Source organism: Leuciscus leuciscus (assembly GCF_965113295.1).
Source record: "Leuciscus leuciscus genome assembly, chromosome: 2".
Classification (NCBI taxonomy): domain Eukaryota; kingdom Metazoa; phylum Chordata; class Actinopteri; order Cypriniformes; family Leuciscidae; genus Leuciscus; species Leuciscus leuciscus.
The window spans coordinates 14,500,499-14,518,982 of NC_138726.1; the positions used below are offsets into that span (position 1 = coordinate 14,500,499).

Below are 18,484 nucleotides of genomic sequence, written 5' to 3' on the forward strand. Positions count from 1 at the left end.
GAAGTAGTATCATTGAGATACTATTATAGTTTTTCAGTAATGTTTAAAATTAGTTTGTTTTCAGTTAAATTTCAGTAATTTTTTTTTGTCATTTCTATTAGCTTTTTTTTATATTTTATACTTTTTTCTTTAATTTAATTGATTTCAGATTTAGTTATTTTAGTACATCCATTTCAACTAAAAGAAAATTAGAAGAGTTGCTTTGGCAACTAAGTGAAATAAAACAAGTTTAAGGTTTTTAATATTTTATTTCAGTTAAAGTTTATTTTATTTCAAGTAGCCTAACCATTTTTTATTTTTTTATTTTTTTTTATGGTTTTAGTTTTATTTAACTATCATAACCCTGTGCATTCATCTGTGTGATGTCAAGTTTTCAGCAGTATTAAGCAAGTCGTTTTTGCATCTTGGTTTCAATAAATGCTCTTTTACATTTTGTAAGTTATAAGTTCTGAAATTTACAGTATGTTTGGTGTGATAATATAATTTCCAATTTTATAAAACGCATGTCATAACTTGTATGCCAGAAAATAACTGTTAACAGAGAAAAATACTCCCACAAAAATGACACCTGTATCGCCTAACCAGAATGCACCTAACACATTGTTTGCATGTGTTCACACTTGGGTTAGGCTGATAAATCACACTCCTGCTGTTGCTAATACATTCACAAAATTATCAGTTTTGTCATTCTAATATATCCATTGTAAATTATGTGTCCTGAAGTAAAACCAGCTATAAAGTGATTGTTCACCCAAAGATGAAAATTGTCAAAGTCGATGCAATCCAATGTTGTTTTGGACCCCATTGATTTTCATTGTTTTGACCATAGGCTGACAAATTTGTTACATGCTTGCGTAGGTATGTAACAGTAAAGGAGAATTAATTGCTGACAACATATTTTGTGCAGTTCAGAATCGATTCTTTCTTTAAGGAGTCAATAACTTTATTTGTCATGCACTTTGTAAAAAAAAACCATAGGGCCCCTTAAAAAATAAGTTAAATAACAACAAAAAGCAGCTTCAACAAAAGCGTATACAATTGATTAAAAACCTTGTAGCTCACAGCAGGTTTGTCTTTATAAGTTATCATTGAAAAACGTTTTCTTTTTTGAGAAAATTAATGTTTTTACTTCCAGAACCAGAACTGTTACTCTCAATAAGTTGGTGGCATTAGGGGGAGGGGCATTCTCATTTTAGAAAACATTTTGATTGGAGTGCAGAATGAGTCATCAATATTTTTTGTCAGTTTAATGCTTCATCAGTCTCTGTTTTGAGTACACTTTCATGTGGATGAGTTCAAATCTAAAAGACGGAACTAAAAGCCACAGAACTGATATTTTGATTTAATAGGGTCTTTAAAAGCTTTCGGCTCTTAACTGAAACATTAGATTTAAAAAATATCAGTTACTTTTTAAAAAAATGTACAGGTATTAGGATTTTAGTAGCACATCTCATCTTTTTATTCACTACATGGCTTTGCACTATAATTACTGTTTTTCCTGCTTATTTTCTTTTTCATCTTTTTCTCTGTCTCACTCTCTCTCTCTCTCTTTCTGTTTTTCTCTGTCTGCGGTTTCCTCAGAATTTGCTGACTCTGGTGAGTTATTCTCTAAATCTCATTGTCATCACAGTCACAGCTGACCACCCACGTCACCCCAAAAACACACACACACAAACACGTGTCCCTGCTTGTCCCTGCTATCTGTAGTGCTGTTTATTCAATTTCCTCTCAGTATTCAGAGATGAATACTAGATACTGTTTGATTCTTTAAAGTTTCCATGTGTGTTTTTGCTTGCTAGAGCTCCATTTCATGTAACCCATAACCTTAATATCTCCATAACCCCATAGCAAAATGGACACATTTTGTGTTTCTCATTGACGTGTGTATGAATAATGATTTTTAACTGTTAATTCACAACGACCTTTACTGTTATTATATGCATTTTTCTTGACACATAAACAAAAACCCAGATGATTCGTTTTATTTAAAAATGTAAAATTTTAGATTTGTTTTCCCCACCCTAGCCCTGTGTTTACAGTTTATCCTTGTTTTTTTTAAGTTACTGTAACCTCATTTTTATTATTAAATTATTCAGATCACAGTTATCCACTTTATGATACATTACCTGGGTTACGCATATTTCTTACACAGGCAGAGACGCAAAAAAAGCAAGAAGTGTCTTTTTTGTTTCACATTTATTTATTTATTTATATAGCACTTTTCACAATACACATTGTTATATGCAAGGCAGCTTTACATTAAATCATAATGTTAATGTTTATAATATCTTAATGCCTTATAGTTGCATTTAGTGGATTAGAGCTGTGCTATAATATAGTTTACATTTTGCAATGATATAAACAAACATTTGAGATTTGCTATATATCGCCCTACGTGAGTATACTGTATGTATGTAAATCAATTTGGATATAATAATATATATCTCACTTAATATTTTGTAATGTGTTGTGTATGTTTCATATCTCTGCCTGTGAGAATTAAAAAGAGACTTCAAGAAAACGTCCCGGGTTACGAATGTAACCATGGTTCCCTGAGAAGGGGAACAAGACACTGCGTCCTAGGATGCTTTGGGGAATGCCTCAGTGTGACCAGTGTCTGAATCATGCGTCTAAACATGATACTAACATTGGCTGGCAACAGTCATCACTACCAGTGTGGCCAGAGTATAAAAGGGCGCCTGTAGAACACGTTAACAATTTCTTTTGTCTGAAGGAGATGTTGTCAGCCATTCCCGAAGCATGGCAACAGGATGTAGTGTCTCTTTCCCCTTCTCAGGGAACCATGGTTACATCCGTAACCAGATACGTTGCCTTACTAATGGGAGCTTGCACTGCGTCCTAAGACACTTTGGGGAACAGATACCTACTCCGCCATGCTGAAGGAATGAATGCCGTAACAGCTGACATAATTCAATGACTCCACAGAGCTAGGTCCGGAGTCACAATTCCCAGTCCTAGATGGTACGCGCACCAGCGGCTATCCTGAGAGCTCAGGGCCTGTGCCCGGTTGCATAAAGCACCTTAAGTGTAATTTTCCCTTAAGTTCTCCCTTATGTTTCCCTTAAACCTAAGGGTGTTGCAGAAAAAAACCCTTAAGTGTTACTTAAGGGTTTCTTTAAGTGAAACGTCATAAACACTTAGAATTTCCCTTAAACGCTGTTTTTTCACTTAAGTAATCCCTTAAAAAGCGTCAAGTGTTGCATAAAACCCCTTAACGGTCATTTCCCTAAGTATAACTTAAGGTTTGGAAATCGTAACCTTAAGAGTAACGCGGACAAAAATAAGACGAAATGGCTGAATTTATGGAACCAGCTGAAGATCATTATGTGCCAAGAATCATTTTTAGGGATAGGGAGAACCCTTTGGACCATCTTAGCGATAAAAAATTGTTGCAGGAATACCGATTTGATCGACGCGCAATATTAGCGGGAGATGTTTTCCATGTGCATAAATCGTCTGTCAGCAGAGAGGTTCACCGGGTTGCGGGGGCTTTCCCGTCATTTAAACGGTCAAATTTTTTTTTTCTTTTACCATATTTGTCAAGAAGAATGCATTTCTCCTCCTCTGTCCAATTAGGCTCTCTTTTTTTGTTTTCTTTATCCATTCTGATATCCTAGCCTACTTTATTTGATTGCGAAAGTGTTAGTGTTTTGCGTATCTATGGCAACAACAGACTTTTATAACGTGAATCCAGGATCGCTGTCGTGAAACACTTAAATGTTTCCCTTACCTAAGAGAACCGTTTAAGAGATTATATGCAACACCCTTAAGTTATTCTCTTAGGTAAGGGGAAATCGCCCCTTAAGTATCATACTTAAGGGAAAAACTTAAGGTGCTTCATGCAACCGGGCACAGGTGTTCTTCTGAATACCTTTAAAGGAATATGGCCAAGGATAAGGATTATCTTGCCTGCCACTTTAGGGGGCACTATACCCCTGATGAGTGGAGGTCTCAGGAAAACCACTCTCAAAACAAGAGGAGACCTAGCAACACTCTAAAAAAATGTCAAGGAGGCACACAGAGAGCCAACGACCTGGTATAGTATCTGAGGGGAGCTCTACGAATGGAGGCCTCAGCAGGAATACTCTCTAAAATTAGAGGAGACCTAACTTACCAAGGAGGCTCACAAAAGAGCCTGACAACTCAATACTGCTATCCAGGCGGAGCTCTGGGGGCGTAGGCCTCGCCAAGAAGACTCTCTAAGGCAAGAGGAAGCTTATCAATGCCCACCTTGAAAACAATTATCAACGAGCTTACAACCCAGTCCACTGCCTCCACGGAGCTCTCAGAGCAAAGACTTCAGCATTAACAGAAAAATAGAAACCATTTCTAAAATAGAATCGTCGCGTGTCGCGGCTGGTTAGGACAACAACTATGATTAACATGGAAAATATACCTTTTATAGCGCGTCGCATGTAGTTAGGACACGGTGTAACAGACCACCTCACCAAGGAGGTTCACATAGAGCCACACAACTTAGACATGTTATCGTATGTGGAGCTCTGGGGAGCGGAGGTCTCAGCATGACGACTCTCTAAATCAAGAGCAAACCAAGGAGGCTCACAGAGAACCATACGACCCGGTGTAGCCACCCAGACTGAGCTCTAAGAATGGAGGCCTAACTACGCTCTAAGCTAAGGACTACTTACCAAGGAGGCTCAGAAAAGAGCCTGGCAACTCGATACTGCTATTCAAGCAGAGTTCTGTGGAGCAGAGGCCTCAGCAGGATGACTCTCTAGAGTGTGAGGAAGACTAGCAACACTCCACCTTAAAGACAGTTCCACCAAGAAGGCTCACAGAGAAGCCACACCACTCGATTTGACTGTCTAGCACAGTGGTTCCCAACCTTTTTTTGTCTGAGACCCCCTTTTTCCCAAGAAAATATTTTAGGGCCCCCCTTCACATTTAATGATATTTTCGCTCTTGTAAGCTTGCAGCAAGGATGACAAAATATGTTGTTTTCAAACAAACGGTATGTTTACTATAAACAGATATGTTTATGCACAAATAATAGCCTATAATATTGAAAATACAATAACAAAAACATTAGTAGGCCCTTTGTAATTTAAAAATGTAAGCCTAGGAGTAGCCTATAAATTTGCCTTTCAAAGATTGATTCTTGGGGCAGGAACAGGTCTAAGAACATGAACAGTTCTTGGGGCAGGAACAGGAACAGGTTGAGGAACAGAACGGGGAACAGATATTGGCGTGGCGGCGACCATCTTGGCTGAGGGCTCAGGCGGCGAGGCAGCGGCCATCTTGGCTGGGGGCTCAGGCGGCGAGGCGGTGGCCATCTTGGCTGAGGGCTCAAGCGGTGAGGCGGTGGCCATCTTGGCTGAGGGCTCAGGCTGGGCAGGCATGACGTGAAGAACCCTTGGTTCTGGCTGTGTTCCGGATCAATGCACAACGCTCTCCAGACACCAGATGACAGTCTCCCTCCAGTCCAGTCCGGTGGTGTCAGGGAGGTCGATGGGATGGTTAAATGTGGCCCCAATCCAGAACAAGGTCCTCAGGCTCTCATCGTCAAGGGCGCTGCTGACAGCAAGGCAGCAAAAGTCCTTGATAAAAGAAAAAAAGTTTAGGCTCTCTTGAGCCATGGCAATAATTTTTACCCTATCGTCCATTTTGGGCGGTTCCGATCTTCTGTCACGGTGTGGTGCAGGCAGAAGAAGACGAAGAAGAGTCAAAAGTTCCAATGCAAACTTTTACTCACAATATGAATCAAACTGGTACATAGAAGACAGGCAGAGAGTTCACACACATAATACAACATATATCGGACAAAGACTGACTGAACAGATGGACCTTAAAGGGATACTTCAGGATTTAGCATTAAGCTTTGTATTAGTAGAAAACCTGTAGTATTTTCAAATTACTGTGCTTTCCACCCTCATATCCCCCTGAGACGAGAGATTTATGTATTTTTTGTCTGGAAAAAATCCTCCGATGACGCAAAAATCGTCATTTTGCGTCATCGGAGGATTTTTTGGCCAGAGGCTAAAGACTACAGCCAGTAGGAGGGGCTGTCCCGCATGTTTTCAACCCGCCCATAGAGGGTGGGATCTCACTCACAGAATGTACACAGTGACAGTCGTCTTTCTTTGGAAGCTAAGCTAGAAGGCTCTTGTTCTGTGGAGAAAGCTGACTAGTAGGAGAAAGCTGACTAGTAGGGGTTACCATTCTCTTTTTCCCGGACATGTCCGGCCGTCGAGATCATCCAAAATGTCCGGGATTCAGCTTTTGCTTTCTGCGGTCGCCATTCATTGTTTACATGCACACCTTTGTTTCAATCTAACTGAATTCATTCCGATTGGTGAATCTGAATGTAGTGTTTACATGAACGCTAAACAAGTGATCGGTTGATGTGCGTTTTAACATTGCTAAGAAAATTCCCGCTCCTCCGTGAGAGATACGAGACCAGTGCGTCTTTGACTGCAGCGCGACCTGCTCATCGGTAATCACGCCACCGGCCTCGCGCCGTTCTCCCGCGGCCCTCAGTCTCGTCCTGCTCTCCACAGTAAACATAATGAATGGCGACTGTCGAACGCAAAAGCCGAATCCCGGACATTTTGGGCGATCTCGAAATCCCGGGACTCACTAGTAGCTAATCCTTGTTGTTTAACTGCTGAGCTCTCTTACCGGGAGGCGTGGCTTGGGAGTTGTTGTCTTTCATCCACATAAGCCAAAAATACATTTTCTGGATTTTCTCAGTCTAGAAAGCTCCAAATTCAAAAATAATTTCACATTTCTTCTACATAAATTACCCATTTTAAATACACATTCATCTTTCCAGAGGTGAAGTATCCCTTTAAATACAAACACAGATGAACACTGATTAACGTCATCATCGTCATTTGTATCACCTATGTTCTACAGGTGATACAAATGATGATGATGAATTAACAGGTGACAAAATTGAACTAATAATGACAGTAACCATGGATACAAAGGAGTGGCGGGAAAAGAACAAAGGAGAACAGGAACCAATCAAATTTCAAACTGGAAGTCCAAACAAACACTGACACGTGACACATAGTTAAAGTAGTCCATGTGACTAAAGTGGTTCAACCTTAATGTTATGAAGCTAAGAGAATACTTTTTGTGCGCAAAAATATCTGATATCAAAAATATCTTAATTTGTGTTCCGAAAAATGACCAAAGGTCTTCCGGGTTTGGAACGACATGAGGGTGAGTAATTAATGACAGAAATTTCATTTTTGGGTGAACTAACCCTTTAAGGATTCGACTTACACTCAACCATGAAGACAATGCCTAAAGGGGAGCTAGCTGCGACCACTTTGAAAAAAATATATTTGTAGGATCTCATGACCCTAGACACTCTGCCTTAAGACAAAGAAGGGTTTGCAAACTGGGGCGAAAAAACTTCTTCCTGTTGTGTTCTTGAGATCGAAAGAGCTCATCCCAGGGACTGGGGGACCCTGCTTTAAGAACTGACTCAGGGGAACGGTTCTGCTCTTCAGTCAAACCCAAGGAAAAATTGGCTCCCTAGACACTCACGAAGGTCCCTACGGCGAGGAAGGGTTCGCAAACAAGGGTGAAAAAAATATTCCTGTTGGGTTCCAGATATCGTCACCACCGAGCATTGCTATTGTGCAGGCCAGCAGAGGGGGCAGATCTAAAAATAACACCTACCTGCACTCTCTCTGCATCTAATTCCACAGAATTAGGCCTTACACTTTAGTAAGACCGGAAGGGGAAATAAATCTCATAAGACTCTCCCTTTGCTCCGCCCACCACCTCTGTGATCGAACCTGCCTGCCGCTATGGCGGCCACGGGATCTGAACAGTGGTTGTCGGTGTGCTCTTCTCATCCCTTGAGAGAGAATAAACATCAAAGGAGCTTATCACAGCGACCATATCATAAAGAGCGCGCTCAACTCCCTCGAGAGCTAAACGTGCTTCGCTCAAATGCCAGACTCTATCACTAATCAAGAATCAGTCACAAACACATCACTTTGACTCCCTTGAGAGCCGAAGGCGCTTGTGCAAACACTAACAACTATACCTCAGGTGGGAACAAAGTAAAAGCTTCTTACCTGTCTCTTTCAGTCAGTCTCGCGAAGGCATCACAAAGAGGACCTTACAATGAGCGCATTCAGTTCCCAAACACATAACACATCCTTACCCAAACACATTGCACACAAGTCGTGTGTCCTCAAGTGTCATCTCTGATATGGAGGCACATACTTCCTGAAACGCTTGGCTGAATGATCGTCTTCACACATACATAAACAAACGGAATCTGAAGACAAAAGAAATTGTTGACGTGTTCTACAGGTGACCTTTTATACTCTGGACGCACCGGTAGTGACGTCATAGGCTGTCGCCGGCCAATGTTATTGTTGTGTTTAGACATGTGCTTCAGACACCAGTCACGCTGGAGGCATTACCCAAAGCGTCCTAGGGTGCAGTGCGCAGCTGAAATATGCCAGAAGTGCATGGTGCGATTGTGGCTTGTGTCTTTGAGTAAAATCATTAAAAATTTGTTTAGCAAAAACAGTGTCAGTGAAATGTAAAATTCCTATTTGAAATAGGTCATACAGAATAAGGTATTAAAATGTGCTTTTATAAGTACTTATACACAGCCAATATCCTAGTAAAATGTATGCTAATAAGCAACTAGTTAATAGTGAGAATTGGACCCTAAACTAGTGTTACCAGATATTCTATCACTGAACTTTACTCCATAGCAATCCATTTTTTTATGTAATTTGTCAATCTGCCCATGCTTCTATACTGTCTGCAAGATACAGTATTTATTCATTTTGGTCTAAATATGACCATTTCCAAATGAGAAAGGGACCCATATCATAGAATAACCCTACTAGAGATTTGCTCAAAATTGAAACCCTTTAAAGGCCAAATCAGTAGTTGAACATTATTAATTGCTCATCTATACTTTCAATATAATTTCAAGGTATTAATTTCCACTTATGCATAACAGTATATTTGGGTTAATCATATGAACGCTAGCAGTGCTGGGTATAATACATTACTAAGTAATCAATTACTGTAATTTAATTACTTTTCCCTTGAAAAAGTAAAGTAAGGGATTTCTCTTCTGTAATGTAATTACAGTTTCTTTTGATGTTGATTAAATTATGATGATTAAAATACTGTATAGACTATAGAACAATTCTATATAAAACAATAGTGGATTTACGATCAAAATATAACTATTAACGTTAAAATTTATGTTTTTAATATAACCCTTTTCCTTTAAATACTCTGGTCAGTTCAAGAATAATTCATGCAATTTTATATGATTTCTTTGAAAGAATTAAAAGAGCAGTTTAATGTCCATCATTGCGTTGTTCAACTGGTCTATTCAACTGGTGTATTCAACTGCGCTATTTTGCTTCTATAAAACTGTTAATTTAAAACATGAATATATGGAACAATGAAAAGAAAGATCCAAGAAGCGTGTTTTGAGCTTTTCGGTAGGTGGAATTTGTAGATAAAACAAATTTTCTGTTTAGCAACAGAAAGCATTAATGTATACCGCATCGTAAATACAGATATAGTCCAGATAACTGATTGTGACATTGCAAGCTGACTGCTAAGTTGCTAGCTACAGTATATCAAGTGACTATGCCTGCCGTCATGGCAACCAGGAAACAGAAAAATAAACACGGACTCGCCTGAACTTACAATTGAACATTGACTTAATTATGTTTGAAAGTCATAAACTTTTACAGCAGTGAATTAGGATCCATTATAACTAAGTTTATCCATTAAGCTTTATATACTGTATCTTGAATGCACATATGTAGAGATTAACAATGTAAAAAATCCAAACGTTTTTGCCACCTCATTGATAAGTACATTAAGAAAATGTTAAATGTTCTGAATATTGGACAATGAAACTGAAACACTGGCTAATATAGTGTTGGAGGTTTCACACCTATATGCGCAGCCAGCAGGCCAATATTCCTTCAGTAAGAGCAAAGTGTGAAGGTTGAATTAGCAAAGTAACAGCACAGCTGTATATACGATATTGCAATCCACACATCATAATGGGCAACATATCAGAGTTCAAAAGAGGAAAAATTGTTGGTGCATGTCTAACTGGCTCATCTGTGACCAGGACAGCAAGTAATGTCCACAAAAAAATACCACCACAAAAGACGAACCACAACCAACGGGAGTAACTGTCAACGCAAGAGGAAGCTGTCTGAAAGGGATGTCCATGTACTAATCCCGATTGAATCCAAAAAAGCATAAAACCACAGCTGTCCAACTAACTGCATAATTAAATGCGCACCTCAGCTCTCCTGTTTCCACCAAAACTACTCATCGGGAGCTCCACAGAGTCAATTCATGGTCGGGCTGCTATTGCCAAACCTTTGGTCACTTGTGCCAATGCCAAATGTTGGGCTGTGGTCAGTGTGAAACATGAACTGTTCTCTGATGAGTCCACCTTCACCTTCACTTGAAGTTATAGCGTGAAGAAGCCTCATAGAGCCTTACACCCGGACGGTTGTGTGCCCAGAGTGAAGCATGGGGTGAATCAATGATGGTTTGGGCTGCAATATCATGCCATTTCCTACTGAGCTTGATGGGAGCATTGTTACCAAGGACTACTGAACCATTCTGGAGGACCATATGCACCTAATGGTTCAAACATCGTACCCTGAAGGGAGTGCTGTGTATCAGCATGATAATGCACAAATACACACAACAAGACTTGTGACAGAATGGTTTGATAAACATGAAAGTGAAGTTGAACATCTCCCATGGCCTGCACAGTCACCAGATTTAAATATTTTTGAGCCACTTTGGGGAATTTTGGAGGAGCAAGTTAGAAAACTTTTTCCTCCACCAGCATCACATAGCCACTGACCACTGTTCTGGAAGAAGAATGGCTCAATATCCTCTAGCCACTGTGAAGGACTTGTATCTGTCATTCCTAAGATGATTTGATCTTCCTCCTCTTATCCTGGCGGTGCGGCTAAATTTGTTTAGATATGCGCGTGGCCGCAGTGGCACCTGCAGCTGTACAGATATATGCACTGTGCGTACTTTGAGAAATGTTTTTAGTTTCACAAGTTTACTTTGAACTTCGCAGCACGGCCCAGTGGATAACGGAACGCAAGCTTTACGTTTACGCCCGGTTATTATTAAACACTATTATTAAACAGCGTTGAGACATCTTGTGAGAAGCGGTTCAATTCAACACACCTGTCTGTTACAAACCACACATCACTCAATGATTTAACTAGTTTTATCGGATGAAACAGCCTCAACATTCCCAACATGACTGATGAGGTAAACATCAGAAACATTGTGCCATGAATGAAGTTAGAAGACTTTAAATCCCCTAATCACCACCCTTACAAACATTTAAATGTACTGTAGTAATTTACCATGGTTTGGGCAGAAATGTGTAATATTTATATTGAATACTATGTGGGTAGAGGAATATATAATTCAGTGTGTATAGTTTTTACCTGTGTTTAGGCATTTATTTATATAGTGGTAGTGTGAGTAGCCATGCATGGTTTTACCTCTGGTTACCAAGTCTCACTGTCAGAATTTTTTATTTAAGCCTATAATAATTATAAATAAAATAATTCTTAACAATAGTTATGAACTTGTATAATTTATATATTTGTACATAGCTGTAAATAAGTTATTTATTATGGTCTTATAAATCTGCATACTGTTGGGTACCACATTTCCAAGTAAATACAATACTGTTTTTTAGGTTTACTTTAGCTTATTTATTGATTGTTATGTTTCAATAAGTAATAAATAATGTTTCAATAAATCAGCTTAACCCACCGGCCCTCCTCAACTTTTCCGGCCCTCAAATGAAGCTAATTGAATAGCCTTGCTCTTCACCATATACTGATAAATTATTGTGGTCTAAAACCAGGTGTCAGGTTTGGGTTTTATTGTCCAACAATTGTCCCTGCGACAAATTAATTTTTTTGTAGTTTTTTCTTACACAAAAAACACAAGCCATTGGGTCACTCGCTGCATCACATACAAGCTTGGCAAAACTGCACCTGTTTTATAAACACAGTGACACATCGTGATTGTGTTCATAATATATTTGTTTCGGTGGCTTAATGTGACGAGTATTCCTTATGTGTGCCGGCACATGTAGTTTGGGAGTATTACACACACACCCGGCAAATTTATTAATTGCATAAGTTCATTAATTGATATTGAACACATTATAAATGACTACTGCCTGATTTTCCACTTGCACATGTAATTCATCCCTCTTCATCACTGCCACAGCTCTCACAACCTTTCCCGCTCTTCAGAAATTACTAACCGTATGTGCAGTGGTTTTGTCTGTGTGTGCATGTGTTTTTTTTTTTTATTATTGTCTGACCTCTTGCACAGCAGTTTGCATTGATTATTGAGCTCGACCCCCATGCCGGACCAACAGTTTCTCTATTTTTGGAATGATCTGTCTGCTCCGTCAAACGGACACGCATGCATTCATAAAGACGCTGTTATCTGTCATACTGCCCTTCCACCTGATTGCACACGAACATGCACAGACATTCATACATGCCAATAACAGTCTGATAGGTTATTTTACGTGACCTTTATTATGTAACGTAAGCACACGCACACACTTGCATGCAGTCGCACACCCTTTCCCAGCCGAATCGATGTTAAAAGCTTTGTGCCGCTGGGATGACCGGTCAACAGTTGCAGAGGTCATTCTGCAAGGTCGCCAGACTCATTACTTAACGAAAACATGTTTACAACATCTGTGAAGATCTTACAGATAGGTTACAAAAATCTGAAACCATGTAGAAAATCTGAAATTTTAAATCTAACTTGAAGTCACCATGAAATCAAAATTAGGCAAGGCAAGGCAAGTTTATTTATATAGCACATTTCGTAAACTATGGTTATTCAAAGTACACTTTGAAAAAAAATATATATTTTAGCCTTACTGTTATAAGCTAGTTCTCCAAAACAATGACACAATTCGTATTTAGAATATATAAACATTCAAAACGTACAGTCCCTCACTTTCGTCAATATGGATCAATGATTTTGTTGACATCATGCTGCACTTCAGTTTATCATCAGATTTTCTATCCAATCAAATGTTCTCTAGAATCTGAAGTGCCCCGCCCCCCTACACTATAAATAGACCCTAAAATTGCAGCTAAAATCAGTGCACTTGTTCACTCATTTACCATTTTCTAAATGGTGAATAGCACATAGTGCACTTTATAGGGGTTAGGGAAATATTCAGACAGTGTAAATATACTTTCCATTGGGATTAAATGAAGTCTGGTTTGATGTTAGTGTCACGCAAACCGCAGCAGCGCGCACAAAATCTGCTCCGGTCTAGAGACACGATAACACAGAGCGGATCATATGCACGAGTCGGCGCAGACCACAAAACTTGGCCTTGTTCCTAATTCTTGTTTGAATTTTGGACTCCATATGCCAGAAATGGCTAATGGCATCACGACACAATGGTTTGAGACTGAACACTGCAAGTAACAATAAAATGAAAATCAAATCGTTTCAAATGAAAATAACCTTTGCTTAGGTTAAGCATTTCATACATAATTTTAGTATTGCTGTCTCACATAGCCATACTTTTGTCTCTTTGTAAGTAGGACTAGTTTGCAGCTTATTATTAACTTAGACAGGAAGGATGAGTCTGAAATAAATTATACCTCAATAATAGACTGCATGGACAAAAACGTTTGGATGCGTAATATGAAATTCTGCTCATGGATAACAACTTTCCTTGCTATTGAGTACACAAACATTCAAAAGTTTGAGGTCAGTACAATTTATTTAATACAAAAATACTTTTATTCAGCAAGGATGCATTAAATTAATCAAATGGGACAATAAAGACATGTATAATGTTAAAAAAGGTTTCAATTTCAAATACTGTTCTTTTGAACTTTCTATTCATTAAAGAATCTTGAAAGTTTCCAAAAAACATGAAGCAGCACAACTGTTTTCAACATTGATAATAATATGAAATGTTTATTGAGTATCAAATCAGCATATTAGAATGATTTCTAAAGTGAGCATTGTGTAGCTCAAGCAAATTTCTAAATATATTACAAAGGCATGATTATACTAACTACTAAATTTAATAAAAAACGAATAAAACACAAAATTTTGTTTTCCCAGCAGACTTATAAAAACATATGCACCTTGACTCCAGCAGCAGTCAGACAATCTGATTAAACTTTGTAATTTTTCTCTTCTTTTTTTCTTTTTGTTTAGTTTTTTTGCACTTATGCCTGTGAGATCGATATAGACATATTTTGTTTTTAGCCACCTTACCTCCTCATTCTCACTGACACTTATATATTTGTGTGTGTGTGTGTGTGTGTGTGTGTGTGTGTGTGTGTGTGTGTGTGTGTGTGTGTGTGTGTGTGTGTGTGTGTGTCTGTGGGGTGGGGGGTGCTCGTCCACATGTGCAAGCGTGTATTTCCTTACCCTTGTCTCTGTCTGTGATATTGTAGAGCTGGGGACTTATGGCAAGCTAAAATATTATCACACAATGACCGAGGAAGGTAAGAATCTTTCTGTCAACCCTAATTTTTCCTCTCTTTCTGCTTCCCCTCTCTACCCATGATGCTATTTGTTCAAATGAGTGTGAGAGAGAGTTTTCTTTCCCATTTTTTACTTTCATGACACTGTAGCCGAGATTTCACTAACATAAGTGCAAATCGTGGTTTCCATTCTTAATTTAGTTTAATTTAAAATTGTCATGGTTATTTTTCTTTCAACTTTTTTTTTATATATATATTTTTTCATTTTTTTCATTGTTTGTTCTGAAAAAAAAAGAGATTGTTTTGTTTGAAAGGTATTTATTTTTGTAATATAAATGCATGACAAAATGTGCAGGTAAACATGATCAGAAAACATTTGAAGTAAAACATTTCGAGCTATATATATTAACCCTGTAAAATCGAAACATTTTATTGAACAGTTTATTGAACCATTAGACAAATATTAATAATAATGTTTTGCAGACTATATGTGTTTTTGTTGAGTATCATATTTGATACATCTGGCTTTTATTGCTCATAATAGTATGATAAACTGAGAATAGGGTGCTCAAACTCGAGGAGGAAAAAAAGCTAAATTTTTTCATAGGCCCAAACTGAGCAAAAATATGCAATTTGGTGCAGAAATTCTGATAACTTGTAATGTAAATCAGTAAGATCTTCATAACAGCAAACTACTTACATAAAATGCATATATATATCAGTTATCTCTGGATTATCTACCAATAATATGTCTATGTGAGATGATGTTTAAATGCTTAGTTTTTATGATCAAAGCTCTCTAGTTTCAAACCATATAATGCAAAGCAATACAATGAGAGGTGAACAAATAAACGTTCCTCAAAAGCCAGTTTGATGCACACATTTTAACATGATTTAAAAAAAAAGAAAAAAGAAAAAGATGTAAGGATAATCAAGCAAACATCTCGGTTGCGTATGCAACCCTCGTTCCCTGAAGGAGGGAATGGAGACGTAGTCGACGCCGACTGAATGGGATCACGCTTAGGGAGCCAGTCATCTTCGAGTACTATTGAAATGAGCCAATGGAATTGGCGTGCGTGATTCGCATCACACACTCCATCCCCGCGCCGCGGCATAAATACAGAAGTGGATGCACGCACTAGTTGCTTTTTTCGCTGAGGAGCCGAGCGTAACTCGGAGTCAGCAGTGTTCCAGCGATAGTGGCGAAGGGACTACGTCTCCGTTCCCTCCTTCAGGGAACGAGGGTTGCATACGCAACCGAGACGTTCCCTTTCAGTCGTTCACGTTCTACGTAGTCGACGTCGACTGAATGGGATCCCCCACTGAAAACGGCACTAGAGCTGCCACCTTCCAATGCCTAGACAAAAGCCTCCTGACCCCCCGCAATTTGAGGCGGAGAAGGGACAGGGTTTGGGCCAGGGAAGTCACTGCTGTTCCACAGGACCGCTGGGGAAGCGTGCCCTATCAATGGAAGGAAGGGACGCTACGGAAGCCACATCCTGCCCAAAGGGAGGTAACATGTGGAGAATACACAAATGGAATGTCACTGGGGCAATACTCTCACTAACTCACTTAGAAGCTCACCACCCAGGTGGGCACATGCACCTTGGGAAAACTTTCTCACCAAGATGAAGGCAACCACATGTAGTGGGCCAACCTCTGCTTGGAAACAGCCTTCCCTTCTGCTGGTCTCCGTAACAGACAAGGGCTGGTCTGAAGTCCAGGCTTTGCATTCTGAGCACGTATAACCGCAATAGAGCGGACGGACAGAGAAAGCCAGGGCTGGGTCTGCCTCCTCCGGGGCAGCGCTTGCAGGCTCACCACTTGGTCCCGTAGGTAGGAACCTTGGGCACATATCCCGAATTCCAGGCACGATTCATTGACCGAAAATGCGTGCAAGTACCTACTCTCTAGATAGAGACCGAGCAAGCAGGAGAACTGTCCATCCATGCATCCATCTTCTTCCGCTTATCCGGGGCCGGGTTACGGGGGCAGCAGTCTAAGCAGGGATGCCCAGACTTCCCTCTCCCTAGACACTTCCTCCAGGGAAAGTCCGGGGGGACACCGAGGTGTTCCCAGGCCAGCCGGGAGACATAGTCCCTCCAGCGTGTCCTAGGTCTTCCCCGGGGTCTCCTCCCGGTGGGGCATGCCCGGAACACCTTCCCGGGAAGGCGTCCAGGAGGCATCCGGAAAAGATGCCCGAGCCACCTCAGCTGGCCCCTCTCGTTGTGGAGGAGCAGCGGCTCTACTCTGAGCTCCGCCTGAATCCGGGATCTTGTCCTTTCGGTCATGACCCACAGCTCATGACCATAGGTGAGAGTAGGAACGTAGATTGACCGGTAAATCGAGTGCTTCATCTTGCGGCTCAGCTCCTTCTTCACCACGACAGACTGGTACAGCGACCGCATTACTGCAGAAGCTGCACCGATCCGTCTGTTAATCTCCCGTTCCATCCTTCCCTCACTCGTGAACAAGACCCCAAGATACTTGAACTCCTCCACTTGAGGCAGGAACTCTCCACCAACCTGAAGCGGGCAAACCACCCTTTTCCGAGAGAGAACCATGGCCTCGGATTTGGAGGTGCTGAATCTCATCCCAGCCGCTTCACACTCGGCTGCAAACCGTCCCAGTGCATGCTGAAGGTCCTGGTCTGATGGGGCCAGCAAGACAACATCGTCTGCAAAGAGCAGAGATGAAATCGTGTGGTCCCCAAACCTGACACCCTCTGGCCCCTGGCTGCGCCTAGAAATTCTGTCCATACAAATTATGAACAGAACCGGCGACAAAGGGCAGCCCTGCCGGAGTCCAACATGCACCGGGAACAAGTCTGACTTACTGCCGGCAATGCGAACCAAGCTCCTGCTCCGGTCGTACAGGGAACCGGATAGCCATTAGCAAAGGGCCCCGAGCCCCATACTCCCAGAGCACCCTCCACAATATGCCGCGAGGGACACAGTCGAATGCCTTCTCCAAATCCACAAAGCACATGTGGATTGGTTGTGCAAACTCCCATGAACCCTCCAGCACCCTGGAGAGGGTATAGAGCTGGTCCAGTGTTCCACGACCGGGACGAAAACCACACTGTTCCTCCTGAATCCGAGGTTCTACTATCGGCCGTATTCTCCTCTCCAGTACCCTGGCATAGACTTTCCCGGGGAGGCTGAGAAGTGTGATCCCCCTATAGTTGGAGCACACCCTCCGGTCCCCCTTCTTAAAAAGTGGGACCACCACCCCGGTCTGCCAGTCCAAAGGTATTGTCCCCGACCGCCACGCGATGCTGCAGAGGCGTGTCAGCCAAGACAGCCCCACAACATCCAGAGACTTGAGGTACTCGGGGCGGATCTCATCCACCCCCGGTGCCTTCCCACCAAGGAGTTTCTTGACTATCTCAGTGACTTCAGCCTGGGTGATGGACGAGTCCACCTCCGAGCCCTCAGCTTCTGCTTCCTCAATGGAAGACGTGATGGTGGGATTGAGGAGATCCTCTAAGTATTCCTTCCACCGTCCGATGACATCCCCAGTCGAGGTCAACAGCTGCCCACCTCCACTGTAAACAGCGTTGGTAGGGCACTGCTTCCCCCTCCTGAGGCGCCGGACGGTTTGCCAGAATCTCTTCGAGGCCGACCGGTAGTCCTTCTCCATGGCCTCACCGAACTCCTCCCAAGCCCAATTTTTTGCCTCCACAACCACCTGGGCTGCAGTTCGCTTGGCCTGTCGGTACCCGTCAGCTGCCTCAGGAGTCCCACAAGCCAGCCAGGCCCGATAGGACTCCTTCTTCATTGATTCTTCAGCTTTACGGCATCCCTTACTTCCGGTGTCCACCACCGGGTTCGGGGATTGCCACCTCGACAGGCACCGGCTCTGAGTGGCCGCGTTGACAATGGAGGTGGAGAACATGGTCCACTCTGACTCAATATCTTCAGACTCCCTCGGGATCT

The 18,484-nt window shown here is 41.3% G+C and overlaps 1 protein-coding gene across 6 annotated transcripts in view; it reads left to right on the forward strand.

Annotated features, from left to right (window-relative positions):
* Positions 1-18,484, forward strand: part of LOC309485308 (solute carrier family 24 member 2) — a 114,233-nt gene that overhangs the window by 53,770 nt on the left and 41,979 nt on the right. For 2 of the 6 annotated variants that reach the window (XM_082152108.1, XM_082152109.1), the window contains 2 exons: positions 1,582-1,596; positions 14,517-14,567. The exons of 2 other annotated variants lie outside the window; for them this stretch is intronic. In XM_082152108.1, the coding sequence (XP_082008234.1) occupies positions 1,582-1,596; positions 14,517-14,567 (66 nt within the window). The remainder of the gene's footprint in view (positions 1-1,581; positions 1,597-14,516; positions 14,568-18,484) is intronic. 2 more of the 6 variants (XM_082152110.1, XM_082152112.1) reach the window with 1 other exon arrangement.